Source organism: Nilaparvata lugens, chromosome 7 (assembly GCF_014356525.2).
Source record: "Nilaparvata lugens isolate BPH chromosome 7, ASM1435652v1, whole genome shotgun sequence".
Classification (NCBI taxonomy): Eukaryota; Metazoa; Arthropoda; class Insecta; order Hemiptera; family Delphacidae; genus Nilaparvata; species Nilaparvata lugens.
Window position 1 is genome coordinate 61710810 of NC_052510.1, and position 15163 is coordinate 61725972.

At 33.9% G+C, this 15163-nt stretch overlaps 1 protein-coding gene across 1 annotated transcript in view; it reads left to right on the plus strand.

Annotated features, from left to right (window-relative positions):
• The window catches only part of LOC120352241, a 149625-nt gene extending 146294 nt beyond the window's left edge, over positions 1 to 3331 (plus strand). Inside the window, exons 3-4 of the mRNA XM_039432004.1 lie at positions 339 to 442; positions 2564 to 3331. Coding sequence (XP_039287938.1) covers positions 339 to 442; positions 2564 to 3116 — 657 coding nt within the window. The 3' untranslated portion in view covers positions 3117 to 3331. The remainder of the gene's footprint in view (positions 1 to 338; positions 443 to 2563) is intronic.
• The last annotated feature ends 11832 nt before the right edge of the window (positions 3332 to 15163 follow it).

Genomic DNA, 15163 nt, shown 5'->3' on the forward strand with positions numbered 1-15163 from the left:
ATTGTTTAAGCTTTTGTACTCCAGAGCGAAGCTCGGTCCCCGACGATATTCATTTTATGAACTAGGACTAATACAAAATTTACAGTCCTAGTTCATAAAATCATATGAATATACTGACATATGATCAAAAATAAGAATCTTCCAGCAGTATTTATTTATTTCAAATCACTAGAAAATAGCTTCAATGTCCGAAACATGTTGTGATAAAATAATTTAAAAGGGTACTGAGTTTTAGTTTATTTATACCATAATTTACTATTTCTCAAGGAATATTTTTCCTATTTTTCTTTAGGTGGCAATAATAAAGCTTTTCAGAAAATATTTTCCAATTTTTTCAGGTGGAAATGCAGCCGGCCAGGACTTGCCGCCAGTATATTGTGGCCAGTTGGGACTGGCCATTGAGTCGCTGCGGGACGGATACACACTGTCCCATCTGTGGCAGGTGATTCCTCCCTCCACCCCAGCCTCAACACCTGCTGCTACCCCATCAGCTGATACCACCGTATGAGATCACTGTTAAAAATTGTCTTATTTTCTATCAAGTGGTTCATTTAATCAAATACTGGATTGGCAGTTGCTTTACTCAAGCAAAACCGTTAAGAAAATTCTCTATCATCTCAGAAATTTAAATCATTCGTTTTTGCCCAATTTTCCCAGTTTTTAAATTTCTTCGCAGTCATCTTTATCAATCGCATTAAAAACTTCTATCAATTCCTCCATTATAATTATTTTTACATTCAAATAATGATCTACTAGTCTATAACTTGAATATTATTATCGTCTACTGAAGCATTAAAAACAACCGTCGAAAAATAATTTACTATCAGCTGTTTTCCCATCAAATCTTTACAGATGTCAAGTTAATCCAAATTATTTGGTTTAAACCTCCTGCTTTGAAGGTTTAAACTTTCCCACAGTTTAAACTCAATACAGAGTTTAAACTGATACTGTGCATACGGAATTTTAGTTTAAACAAAAAAAATTCAAGATTTGGTTTAAGCTTTAGCTTAAACTTACACTGTGCAAATGGCCCTAAGTGAAGCGCGTTGTCACTGGTGCGGCGCTGGAACGATAGTCGTTGAACGATTATCGATCATCGCTCAGTGATATTCGTTACAGTGGTCATCTTCACTGATACGATTATTATACAATCGTTCAGTTGAAATTTGACTGTTTCTATGTGAAGTAGGCTATTGAACGATGAGTTTGAAGAAACTGCTACTGAGTTATTTGTTAATTGAAGATTTAGAAGATGACGACATATAGAAAATTTCTAGTTTACCACTTAAAATATTACATATTCAAAACAATCATTTGCATGCTGATGAGAGAATGCTTTCTAAGGTGTCTTCAGACTTTCCAAACTTCAGTTTAAGTTTGTGTCACTGCTCAAAGAAGGGCGGCCATTCAGGCAAAACTTCTTGGGAGAGATGAGGCTTTCGACCCTGCAGAGTTTCGGAGGGGCAAAAAGAAAAACCCAAGAGACCAGAGATGGGTGAAACTCCAGGCACAAGAGACTGAGTCAAGGGTGGCCAGGCGCCCTAGAGGCAACTTGGCCGCTCCTTCCGCAGCGGAAGGACCTTCAAAGAAGGCCAGGAGTGGAACTCACGTAGGTCACGAGGACTAATCAGTCTGAAGAGATTGCCAAGCATATCACACTTGATTGCAACAAGCAACCGGGTGATGAATGGGATGTTAGTATAGAGAAATACTCCTGGTTCTTGTAAAGGACACAGGTATTGGTTTGCCTAACTAACATACTACTTGGGACACACAATAAGCTTCGGTTGACGCGTGGGGTTCTTTGAACCTTTGGATCCTTGAATCCGTCCCTTCAAAAATTATAATAATGAGTTTGTGTCTAATTTAATCAAAGATGACCTTGAGAAGATGTCTTTCAACTGCATTCCATATCCAATCACAGGAAATGAGATTTATAGTTTCTTACAGACAGAAATTATATTTTGAATCCCACAAGTTCTAATTATACTATTCCCATTCAGCCTGGCCGAGTGAGTATGAATAATACCATTAAAACTTATGGGGATTATATTTTCACTGTCACTGTTGTGTGCGAACCCAGCTTAATTTCTTAAAAAGCTATCAAGTTGATAATAATTCAATGCTCTACAAACCTTCGATTTTCATTCATTTTTTGATGCATGGTTAAAGAATATAAGCCCTAACGCGGCGTTTACATGATAGAAAATGAATGGCGAAAACCGTTTCCACGTTATTCACATCCGAAGACACTAATAAATCATACAAAAATGAAATAAATGAGTAATTTAAAATCGAAACTATCAAATTTCAAGGTAAACACTTGTAGATGCGGCAATACATTATGAAATCGGAACGGAAAAAACCATGAGTTTCAAGAATACCCCTTAAATTGTATAGGTAACTGATAAAAGATTTCGTTTATATTGCAGTGTACGTCTCTGATAATGGTTTTTGAATATTTTTGTCGAATGTCAAACAAGACAAAACTTATAGTCGATTTTTATATTTTTGTTGAATTACATACAAAATTAATAATATTTTTTGCATATTTTTGTCGCAGACCATTCCACGGCCTCTCAGACGGCGTAACGATTGTTCGCAGCGTAAGCGACGCAGTCGAACTGCCGCCAACGGGCAAATACCCGCCGCTACGACGCAGCAACGGTTTTCTGCGGCGACCCGAGATCCTAGAAACCGTCTACAGCGTCGAAGAAGACCCGGACGGCGACCAAACCTGCCTGGGGGCCGATTCTGGGGGCCCCCAAACGCCCCAAAACCCCCCGAGTCACCCGCAATCGTGCCCCGAGGACTCTTGGTCGCAAAAACGGAGCCGCCTAAAGGAGATGTACTACGGAAGCTTCGAGAAACTAGATCATACGGGCTTCGAGCAACTCGAACGAACTCCAGACGAGCAATCGTCTCAGCCACCCTGTCACGTGACCTACAACAGGGTGATGAGCAACCATAGGTCGGTGACTAAGCCCAAGGATGTCAAGTATAAGCGCATCAACAAGGCTAAGTCGAAGTCGCTGGAGGAACTTAGAGGTAGGTTGAAGAATTGGGTGGAAAAGGGTAATAAACTGGCCGTTTCGTTGGACCAGTCGTTTGCCTGACTGTGTGTTAAGGGGGGTGGGGGAGGCGGCAGTGGTGGAAAGGGGGGTGAGGGGAAGTAGAGGCAGATAACTTGATAACTGAATAACTTGATACTATAGGCACGATAACTTGGTTGAGGCATGTTGAAAACTATGAAGATCAAGTTGAAAGCTAAAAGAAATTGAATTTGTAGAAAATATAAAGAGAATATTTTTTTAAATGTATGAATTCAGGGCTACTTATAAAATAGAATTATAGTACCCTTTAAAATTGATAAAATATTAGAAAACAATTATACAAATTGTAATGTAACTACTAGTTTCGGTGATCGAACCTGTCGATGTTGTAATCACCGAAACTAGTAGTTATACATTACAATTTGTATTATTATTTTATTAATTTTAAAGGGTACTATAATTCTATTTTATAAATGAAGAGAATAATATGTCTACAGATGGAAATTACTGAGAAATTACATTCTATTCAAATGCTAATGAATTAATAATTATTGTTAAACGAAAATCCAAATTAAATCTGTAGACTGTCTGGCCGCTACGGCTTCGTATAAAATGAGCGCTGCTATCCAGAGATTGTCAATTTGGTGTAAGGTTAAGCATTTTTGACCGGCAATTAGGAGGTACTGGGTTCGATTCCCGGGATGACAAATAATTTTTGTATATTTATTTATTCGTGGACAGAATCACAAATCATATAAATATGATTAGGAAGGAACAACAGGCTTGGCCCTAATCTATTCCATTCCCAAATTTTGATAAATTAATAACATGTCCAAAAAATAGGTTATGTTTCTACTGTAAAACGTTCAAGTTCGATTTTCGTCCAGAAATATATACAAGCTAAACATTTTGAATTTATAGAAATTAAAACACCAAACTATATATTTAAATATAACACTTAATTATTACTTCATATTGAATTAATCAAGATATTTTATGAAATTTTGAACCCAAAAATACACACAACTTCTATCACTAAGCACAGCTGTTATTACAACCCCATTCTATAGTAGCGCTCAGCGAATTTCCATCTAGCTGGTTACCCTGTTGTCAATATTTGCAGTAGCAGAAGTCTTCAGGGTGATTTACAGCATTTAATTTGGATTTTCGTTAAACAATAATTATTAATTAGAATAAATATGTAATCTAGTATGGATCTAGTTTTGGCAGGAATTACTGATGATGAAATTAAAAATAGAAATAATTTCAAAACAAAAGTGAACAAATGGGAAATTATTCCAGAGATAAAAGCACCAAGAGTTGGCACAAGATGGAGTGAAGAAAGAAAAGCTACATTTTCTCAGAGAATGAAAAGCTGGTGGGCGAACAAGAAAACCGCCAAGTCTAATAAAAATCGATGATCATGATTTTACTCAGCGTCTTCCACTTCGGGAGCTCTACGACTAATAATAATAATAATAAATATGTAATATATTTGTCTGACTGTGTCTGTGAAGAGCAGAGGGGGCGGCAAGGCAGGGAGAAGTGAGGGGAAGAGGATGTAACACAGATGCTCGTGTTTGAGTCACGATGAGAATTATGGAGATCAAGTTGAAAATGAGAAGAAAATATTAAGTAAATATGCAATCGTTTTATGACTGTGTGTCAAGGTGGGAGGGAGTAGCATATGGGAGAAAGGGTAGAGAGGGGAGAAGGATATTATTGTAGGGATACTGAATAACTTGGTTTGGTTGAGGCTCCATGAAAATTATGAAGATGGAGTTGAAAATGAGAAGAAAATATTAGGTAAATATGCAATTGTTTGCTTGACTGTTTGTCAAGGCGGGAGGGAGTAGCATATGGGAGTAAGGGTAGAGAGAGGGGAGAAGGATATTATTGTAGAGGCACTGAATAACTTTGTTTGGTTGAGGTTCCATGAAAATTATGGAGATGGATTCTAAAATGAGAAGTAAATATCAAGTCGGGAATAAAAAGAGAAAATAGTTTGTAATCGTTTGCTTGACTGTTTGTTAAGGGTGGGAGGGTACTAAGGAAAGAGGTTGTGATAAGTGGGGGGAACCAGATGTGGAAGGATTTGAGTAGATAGATAGATGGATAAATACCTTTTATTTACACTTTACAATTTCAAAAGTGATGTGGGCGAAATTGAGGCAATAAGAGCCCCCTCTTCCACTTGACCCACGATTATTAGTTACATTACATAAAAATAATAATATTCTTTACAATTCAACAATAAATTATGAATAAGAATTTAAATAAAACAAGTACATAGATAAGAGGGGAAAACGAATAGAAATGCTGTATTAAAAACAATTATAAGTAGTAATAATAGCCTGGTTGCACAAAAGCCTGTAAAATTCTAATCGTGGTTGAATGTTGATTAGAGAAGAATTTTTCAAAAAGAATGCTTCTCTGATTGGTTCTTGTGGCATTTGATTACTGTTGAAATTTAACAGGGTTTTATGCAACCGAGACCATGACCCGGTTGCACAAAATTCTGTTAACTTTTAATCCCGATTGAATGTCTATCAGAGAAGTCTTGTTCTCAGATGAACCTTCTTTGGTTCTCGTGGAATTTAATCATGATTATAATTTAACAAGGTTTTGTGCAACAGAAACTATGAGTTGGAAAATGTGTGATGGGAGATAGAGGGAGAATAGAAGAACGTTTGAAAAAGAACGAGAGGGGAGGGGCTGTTGATAAATAATAATGGGAAAAGGTTTACAAAATGAATTGGGAGAGCATTATGGAAATTGGAAAAAGTACGTATTTGAAGAAAATCAGTAAAGGTATTTGAAATGTATTAAAGGTATTAGAGGACAGAAATTGGAAAAAGTACGTATTTGAAGAAAAATATGTTTTCTATTGTATTAAAAGACAGAGAAAGGACTGTTTGTAAAGGTGGAAGGAATTAAGAAATGAGATGGAAGGTATGCTATATAGAGCTGAATAGCAAGATTTGAGAATATATTAGAGGACAGAAATTGGAAAAAGTACGTATTTGAAGAAAATTAGTAAAGGTATTAGAGGACAGAAAAAGGACTGTTTGTAAAGGTGGAAGGAATTGAGAAATGAGATGGAAGGTAGGCTATATAAAGCTGAATAGCAAGATTTGAGAATATATTTGAAGAAGATTAGTAAATGTATTTGAGATGTATTAGAGGACATAAATTGGAAAAAGTGCGTATTTGAAGAAAAATATGCTTTCTATTGTATTAGAGGACAGAAAAAGGACTGTTTGTAAAGGTGGAAGGAATTAAGAAATGAGATGGAAGGTATGTAGAGATGAATAGCAAGATTTGAGAATGTAGATGAGAAAAAATTGGACGTAATGGGATATGTTTGTATATGCAGGGACTACGAGAAAACAGGAATATGGGAAACTTTGTGAAAGTAAGGTATTAGAAAACTTGATGTAAGTTGATGAAAGATGGTGAAGTGAGAAGTATATATAATAGGATTTTAAGCATCTGAGGATAGAACGAATCGAAAGTAATGGGAAAAAATCAATAACTTACTATTTTCAGATTTGTGTAGTTTTTCTATATTCAAATTACACGATGCATATTTTGTACAATATTGAAGAACACTGAGGAACAAAAGTGTGTTGGCCTCTTGAAAATTCGAATTCTCTAAAATTGATAATAGTAGTAGACACAAATATACAAAATTTTGAGCTAAAATTGATTACTCATGATTGTTGAAGAGAATTAAAAATTAAAATCCTAGAATTATCTAGTTTTGAATTTCTCAGTTCAACACATCAAACCAGTTATTATTCTGCATTCAATGGATTCTAGAACAACTATCAAGAATGTTCGTTTTAAGGTAAAATAAAAGAGATGTTCAAAGAGAGGTGCATTGAAACTTTAGTTTGACTCATATGAATTATATGAAACTGATATCTCTTTTATCTGACCTTAATATGGAGAAATTCCACAAAACCTCTGTTCATAGTGTAAAAATTGTTCAATTTGGTCTATGATAGGAACCCAGAAATCTGTGTACTTTATTTGCTGTATTAATTCAATTGGTTTCATTCAAAATTCACGTATAAGATAGCCTACTATCATTCAAATTTCATCAAATCGACTTGGAACAAAAATTGGAGAATATGCTATTATTACAGTAAAATTAAATCTATAGTGAGGTCCACGTTATAATGGCAGTGTTTGATTAGCAATGGTATTGCTATCCTTGTCTTTCAATCAACAAAGCGAATAGCGCTAATTCTCTCGCTCTGCTCTGTTGCCAGATCGGCTTTTAAAAAACTTAATTTACAAAATATTACATCTTAATTATGAAAATTCATTATGGAATTATTGAAAAATATAATTTCTTGCTTAATAGAATATAATTGATTATTTTAAACGAAGATGAACAATTAATATTACATTAATAAACCTGTATCAGCTACCGTCAAGAAAGCATTGATAAGACAGTGAGGATCGGCAACGTTGCTCTCCCATCTTTCTCCACTGCCATTATAACGTGGACCTCAATATAGTGAACAAGTTTTTCTGTATTTTTTAATTTTTGTATGTGATAGATGATACGTTGTTCTACGTCAGTTCCATTATGATAGAAAACTGAACTAGCTTCAAATATGTATAATTGAGAGAAAATTGTATATTATTAAGATTTGTAGATATTGCTGTATAGGTCTACTGTGTGAAGGCTTCTACACAAACAATCAAATAATAACTGTGCAAATATTTTTCATATAACAATACACACTCGACAAGGTCATCAAATATACAATATATACATCCTTAGAATAGAAATTAGACTCCTCAGAATCTGTATTTTTATGCATAAAATAGTAATTAGATTTGACTTTTAGGTTCAATTGATGAATTTCTGTAGATGACGCTAAAAGTATACATATGTATAGTCTGCAAATCTTGCCATGTAAATTCGAATATTGTAATCATGTATTATTAATATTTCAACTAATTATAAGGATATCCATAAATAAGCTAGAATTTTTCTAATATTGCAATATCACGTTAGACCGAATTAATTGAAAATATGCTGTAAATATAGTATAGTTGTGTGTAAAAAATGGGTAAAATGTAGTAGGCTATTTAGTATGATTCTAAAAACTTGGTAGCTCTATCTGCTGCCATGTTAATTGAGATAGATAACTACTGTATGTAAATTACTGTAATATCAAAAGTAAAAGATATTTGGACTGTGATTTCTAATCTAGTAATTAACTGAAGTTCAAATAAAATTATTTAGAACTCTGTTGATGACTTAGTGTAGGTTTAGAAGGTATACTAGAGTAAAACTCGAATTTCCTGCATATTTGTGGTAGAAAATTTGCCAATGCTTCATCTGTCTTTTCCTGCTACTTTCTGTAGGTTAAATTCTTGACATTGATTGTTAATTGCTTTTATAAATAACATATTATATTTTAATTTGTTGTAATTGCATTTTAAATGCCCATCGAACAAGCGTACCAGGTCTAAATGATAATTAATTAATTATGCGTAATTAATTGACATTTTTGATTCGAGATAGACGAATATGTAGACATTGCTTTTGTAATAATATGGTATGTATACTATGAACATTTCTTAGCAGATAGGTCGTTATGATTTCGATATAGTGTAGACGAGCAAATAAAATATTCTAGAAGGATGTGTTGTGTATGTTTCTTGTTCCTAGCTTTCCTAGAGCTATTATAATACTATTTCCTATTAATAGAATAGAAATTCTCGTAGTTTTGTTAAGTGGTATTTTTTCTCGATAGATGAGGTAACCCCAATCACAGAATGATTGTATGATGCCATAGAAATGTAGACTTTAGATCTCAGTAGGGACCTCTATGAACCTCTATACATCAAGCCCGGTTCAGACGCTCAAGTTTAGCTTCAGTCTTTTGCTCAAGCAAAAGTCGGAGCATGTAAGTCGTTGCGTCTGAACGGTAAAACGGATGGGTCTTCAAGCTTAAGTCGTCAAACTTGAAATGTATCGGCCGGCAATCTTTTTCCATCAAACCGTCCGTCTTTTGCCTATCCACCAAAACCTGAATCGCATAAAAATGGAGATAGAGAAATTGTGATTTCAGATTCGGATTAAGCGCCCTCAAATTGATAAATTGCCTCGCGAGTACTTGAAAATATATAAGCAAGTTTTTTTTATCGATTAACGCCATTCAACCCTTTTTTTCTTTCTTGATTCTCATGATACTCTCAGAATTTGATGTTGATATTATGATTTACTATCATTATATACTAAGATGTACTATATTGTTGATAAGAATACTATCTACGAAATTTCAATCCATTTACAATCACTGTGTCTCGAGATATGACTTGTAAACAAAGCCATTTAGCGATTAACAGTAATATTTTTGTCATTATGTTGTTAAATATAGCATTATCCAGTTGAATTAGCGAAAAAATACGATATAATTATTACTCATCTACCGGATATATGTCAACCGTATACAATTCAGACTCAATGAACCATATCACAATTCATATTGAAGTGACACATAGCCTCTAGCTACTTTGGACTGTTGTAAAAATTAGAATTGGAACCGTTTTGGGCGTAAGTTAGCCTGTGGTACTTTTCTGTATAATTCTGAATGATTGAATAAATAAATAAACAAACATATCAAGAACTGAACTTGTGAGCACAAAAATAGGAAAACGGACGACATAAGACGGATGCGTGTGGACGCAATTTTACATCCGTCTTTTGCTTGAACCAAACGATCCGTCTTTTGCTTGAACAAAAGACTGATGGCAAACTTGAGCGTCTGGACCCGGCTTAATAGTTTATTTTTATGCAGTCCCTTGAAACGTCCATATATAGCTCATAATATGATGTCTAAATAGTAGGTACATACCTTGTAATAGGTGCATTTTTTAGCGGTCCCTTGAGAAGTACTATATCGAGGTCCCACTGTAGCTGAATTTCCATTATTAGTAAGTTAGCTTACAGAAAACTGTATGATAGTACTGTAGTATGACAGTAAGTATGACGTAGTAACCCCACTGTAGTGAAGACTCTGCACTCTTGATAGCCTCATAGCTAAACAAAACTTATAATCATGAAAAACACACAGTTTTGAATATTTATGTTGATTTACATTATTGCAAAATCCAGAATGACTTCATCTCTGTAGAATTTTTCATAATAAAAAGAACATAGCCACTCTTCTAGCTACATACATAATTATGACACTAGAAATAAGAGTCAATTTTCTGCACAATACCACAGGACAGCTCAGTATGAAAATAAGCCTTCTTATATGGGTATAAAATTTATGAGTAAACTGCCGTCAGCTTTGAGAGAAAATGAGAATAAGGATATTTTCAAAAAGCTATTGAAAGAATATTTAGCAAACTGGGTTTACTACAGTATTCAAGAATTTATGGATGGAGAATGAGGCTTTTGGGAGGGTTAAATTGTAATGTACATTGTAGAATGTGATGTGTATAATATATGTTTATATGTATTCTTTTATTTTTTGACAAATAGTCCTTGACGATTTCCTATACTCTTTCAAGAGTCTCCAGGAAGAAAATTTAATCAAAATCAAGCTCTCAACCCAATGTTTATCATTTATTCATCCATTTATACAATAATTACATTATCAAAATAAATAGGGAGAGGAAAAATAAGGTAACCTTGTCCTATTCCTCTCCCAAATTTAGATAACACATAGTCCGAAATAGGTTAAAAGTCTTGTAGTGGTTCTTCAGTTCACAAAATTGTCAGTCCTCAAGTATTTTCACAAAGTAGATTTTCAAATTTAGAATGCTTTAAAACTAAACATAGAAGAAATATTCCACATTATTATAACTTAAATAGGAAATATTCACATATTAAAAATATAATTTTGAAGAATTACCGAAAAACAAACTTAATTCTGATAAAACAGAGATTCAAATACATAAAATGTATCTACATTGGTGATGACACAGTACACATATTCATATATTTTCACTTGAAGCCCCATTACATAAAACCATAGAGAAACAATAGCGTAAGTAGATATCCCATGGTATAGGGCGTTTATGTCGCAACTTTTACTGTTATCTCAAGCCGATTACTGTTGATTATTGTCGAATTTTACTGTTTTCTTGGGGTGAGAGTGTATGAACGGCACAATATGAGAGACTACCAGTGTCACACTGCTTCACGGGAAAGAATTACATGAACTATCGGCTTGAGATAACAGTAAAAGTTGCGACATAAACGCCCTATACCATGGGATATCTACTTATGCTATTGTTTCTCTATGACAATACACAGACATGAATATGGTCATGATCATTTGATAGACTTTCATCAAAAATTGTATTCCCTAATGTAGCCAGTTAGACCGGTGTTGAGACAATCAAAATTTTTATGACTTATGTCCAGTTTTATCAAGCTTGGTCAGGACATTTGAGCACGATAAATAGGGGACAGTTTACAACGTGTACACTGAGCATATTATCATAGAGAAAAGATAGCATAAGATTCTATGGCTATAGTTAGGCCTACTATAATTCCAGTGCACGCTTGTAAATGGTACCTACCCGGCTTGACCATATTCAAATAATGTCTTGATAGAGATTGGTGGAACCGAACATAACCCATCAAATAGCTATGAGCGGAGTCTATATAAATAAAAATCGAGCCACAAATTTTGACATTCAATAACTTTTTATGTGTGCACCGAATTTGATGATTTTTTTAGTTTTTTCGTTATGTTCAGGACCTGGTTTATGGCCTATCAAATTTATAATTCGACTTCAGTACTCTTTCCTACTGTCCTTCAAAGTTTACATCATGTAATCCTATGGAAAAGATTTGTGAGCTGGCCACACACAGAAATAAAAATCAACTGTTATAATCATGAGTCATACAACAGCCGTCGATAGATAGTAGACAAGAGTGTGTGCTGCTCCATAACCGCCCATGTAATTTATCCTAAACGCCCCGACTAAAAACAAAATGACTGTTCTGTGTGTAACCATCCAGCAGTGCGGCCTCAGGTTAACGACTTACATGCTCTAAAGACATTGCTTTGTTTCGAATAATTGTACTGTCTTCGGTGATCAGGATTAATTGATTTTTAGTAAATTATTTATTTTGCCATTGGAAAATTATCTAATTAGCCTATATAAATAAAATGTCGCATAGCTCCTCCTCAGGTATGCATCCAGCTAATGTTTGTCATGAGATGCATTAAACTATTTGGCAGTACGAAGTTCGCCGGACCAGCTAGTAAAAAATAAAAATCTAATTAGGTACCCTTTTTTAAATGGCATGATGACCGAACCATGTCGTAAGTAAACAATTTAAAATAAACGGTACTTATATTTTTATTTTTATTCATATTTAAGTGTTCCCGCGCATCTCAAGTCTACTATTCAAAGATTTGAGCCAGCTGGTGACAGGGCAATAACGCTGGAGACACACATGAGGTCTGCTATCTCTTCATAGTGAATGATTTAATAGAATCAACAATAATTTGCAATTGAATAATCACATTTTCTCGAATTTAAAGCTTATTTTAAATTTTAGGTTAAAATGTTACTGAACATTAATTGTAGAGATTTTCATGCTCAATCTACTCCACTTGATTTTTTTTGTTTAAATTGTATCTGAAGCCTGATAATTGGGAATCTATCTGCATTGATGGGGCGGAGCTCCTGAAATTTTTACAGATATGGGACTTGTGGCAGTTGATAGAGCTTATCGATGACTATTTTAGGTATGAATTCGATCAAAATCGTTGGAGCCGTTTCCGAGAAAATCACGAAAACCCTGTTTTTGACAACATTTTCGCCATTTTAGCCGCCATCTTGAATTGCATTTGATCGAAATTGTTCGTGTCGGATCCTTATAGTGAAAGGACCTTAAGTTCCAAATTTCAAGTCATTCCGTTAATTGGGAGATGAGATATCGTTTACACAGACGCACATACACTCATACACACACACACATACAGGCCAATACCCAAAAACCACTTTTTTTGGACTCAGGTGACCTTGAAACGTATAGAAATTTACAAATTAGGGTACCTTAATTTTTTTCGGAAAGCAATACTTTCCTTACCTATGGTAATAGGGCAAGGAAAGTAAAAAGACAATCTATGAGCGGATATAATATGATCATACAATATGTGAGTGTGTAATTCTAGTTTTGAGAGATTTTTGTGCTATATGTTGTGATTACAGGTCCGTCAACTACGAAATCAACCAAACAGAGTCTACTGCTATTTACAAGAGATTCCCTTGAAGAGATTCAAGAAGACTGAATAAATTGAGAGAAAACATCAACTTCACAGAAAAATAGTATAGATATTAAATTGAAAAATAAGAAGTAGTCACTGTTAGCCTTTATTTTGAATAAAATTTTTTTAAAACCACAGGATACACTGTTTTTTTTTTCAACGATTGGTCAATAAAGCTGCGTTCACACAAAAGTTATTTGGTAACAAAAGTTGGTAATAACTTAATCCTTAGTCCTTATCCGATAAGTTTAGTATACACCAACATAACACTAGAAATAGGAATAACTAATAGTTCTGTGAACAGTAGACCTCACGCAGTATTCTCATCCACAAGTACCTGATTGAAACTATAGACCTTATGGAAATACAGCAATAGACTGGCTTCTCCACACATCTGTGTAATCACTTGTCAGCTGATTTATGATGAATAATTCTATAGTCTGATTTTTACTCTAATATTGGAGTATGAAGGAGGCTCCTTTTCCCTTTTATATTATCCTTGAAATGCAAAATTTCCTAAAACCTTGTATATACGTCGACGCGCAATTGAAAAAGGAACATACCTGTCAAATTTCATGAAAATCTATTACCGCGTTTCGCCGTAAATGCGCAACATATAAACATTTAAACATTCAAACATTTAAACATTAAGAGAGATGCCAAACCGTCGACTTAAATCATAGACCTCACTTCGCTCGGTCAATTAACAAAATGTTAATAACCTAATCCTTATAGATTCTATATTAGATTAAACGGAACTTGCCAAACACATGTGTTCATCATGTGTATGATAAGTTATTTCCAATCTAATAGAATTTATAAGGATTAAGTTATTAACAAAATGTTATTAATATTTTGTCAATAACTTTGGTGTAAACGCAGCTTTAGGATAACTGTATTCATTAAAAAAATTGAGGAACCAAATTTTGAATTGAGTTGTTTTCGTGTAAACTACGCTTTTCAAGACAAAATACTTCAGCATTTGAATATTTTAACATTTCAATGTGAATATATAAGTGGTTCGCACATGATAATATTGTTCTATTCTGAAATTTCCATAACCTCTATTGGATTATTCACTTGACTGGTCTGTTGTAGGCCTACCTTAAGCATAATGATTGTTTATATGATGACATAAACATTCATTATAATAAAAACATTATTATTTTTTTCTAATATTTGTTCATATCGATTTATACTGAGATTAAACACAAGCTTACTCATTTTAGAATATTAATGAAGTTTATTAGGTTGTAGAAAAATATTATATGTTTATATGTCACCACATTGGCGAAACTATCTCCTATTCTTGAGTTATAAGCATTCGAAAATGAGTGATTTCTCTGATCTGAAAGTTGGGGAAAGATTTTATGTTTGAGTGAATAACTCACCTTGTATTGTAGCGCAACGTCTCTTATTATAGCACGACACTTGTTAGGTCAACCTCTATCCATAGACCGAATATCAGCTAAATCTGGGAGATTTGCATATTTCATGAAATCAATGAATTTTTGCAAAAATGATTGAGAATTAAAATCGGTCAGGAATGATAGTACTTGATGAGAGGAACAATAATAAGGTTGTGGAAGAACCTACTTCAGTACCTAAGCTAACTTGTTTATCATTTAACTTGTAATACCTTACCAATATTAATAGATAATTATTGATGATATACGTTGTATCAATTATCATCATTATCAATAATTATTTTGTATTATGTATCAACGACTATCATTATAATATCATCAATCAGAATTGATTGAGTGCATTGAGGTTTTTGCCTTCAATAACGATAACTTCTATGAAAATTCGGAAAAGGAGCAGTTCTGGGCAAGGCCTGTT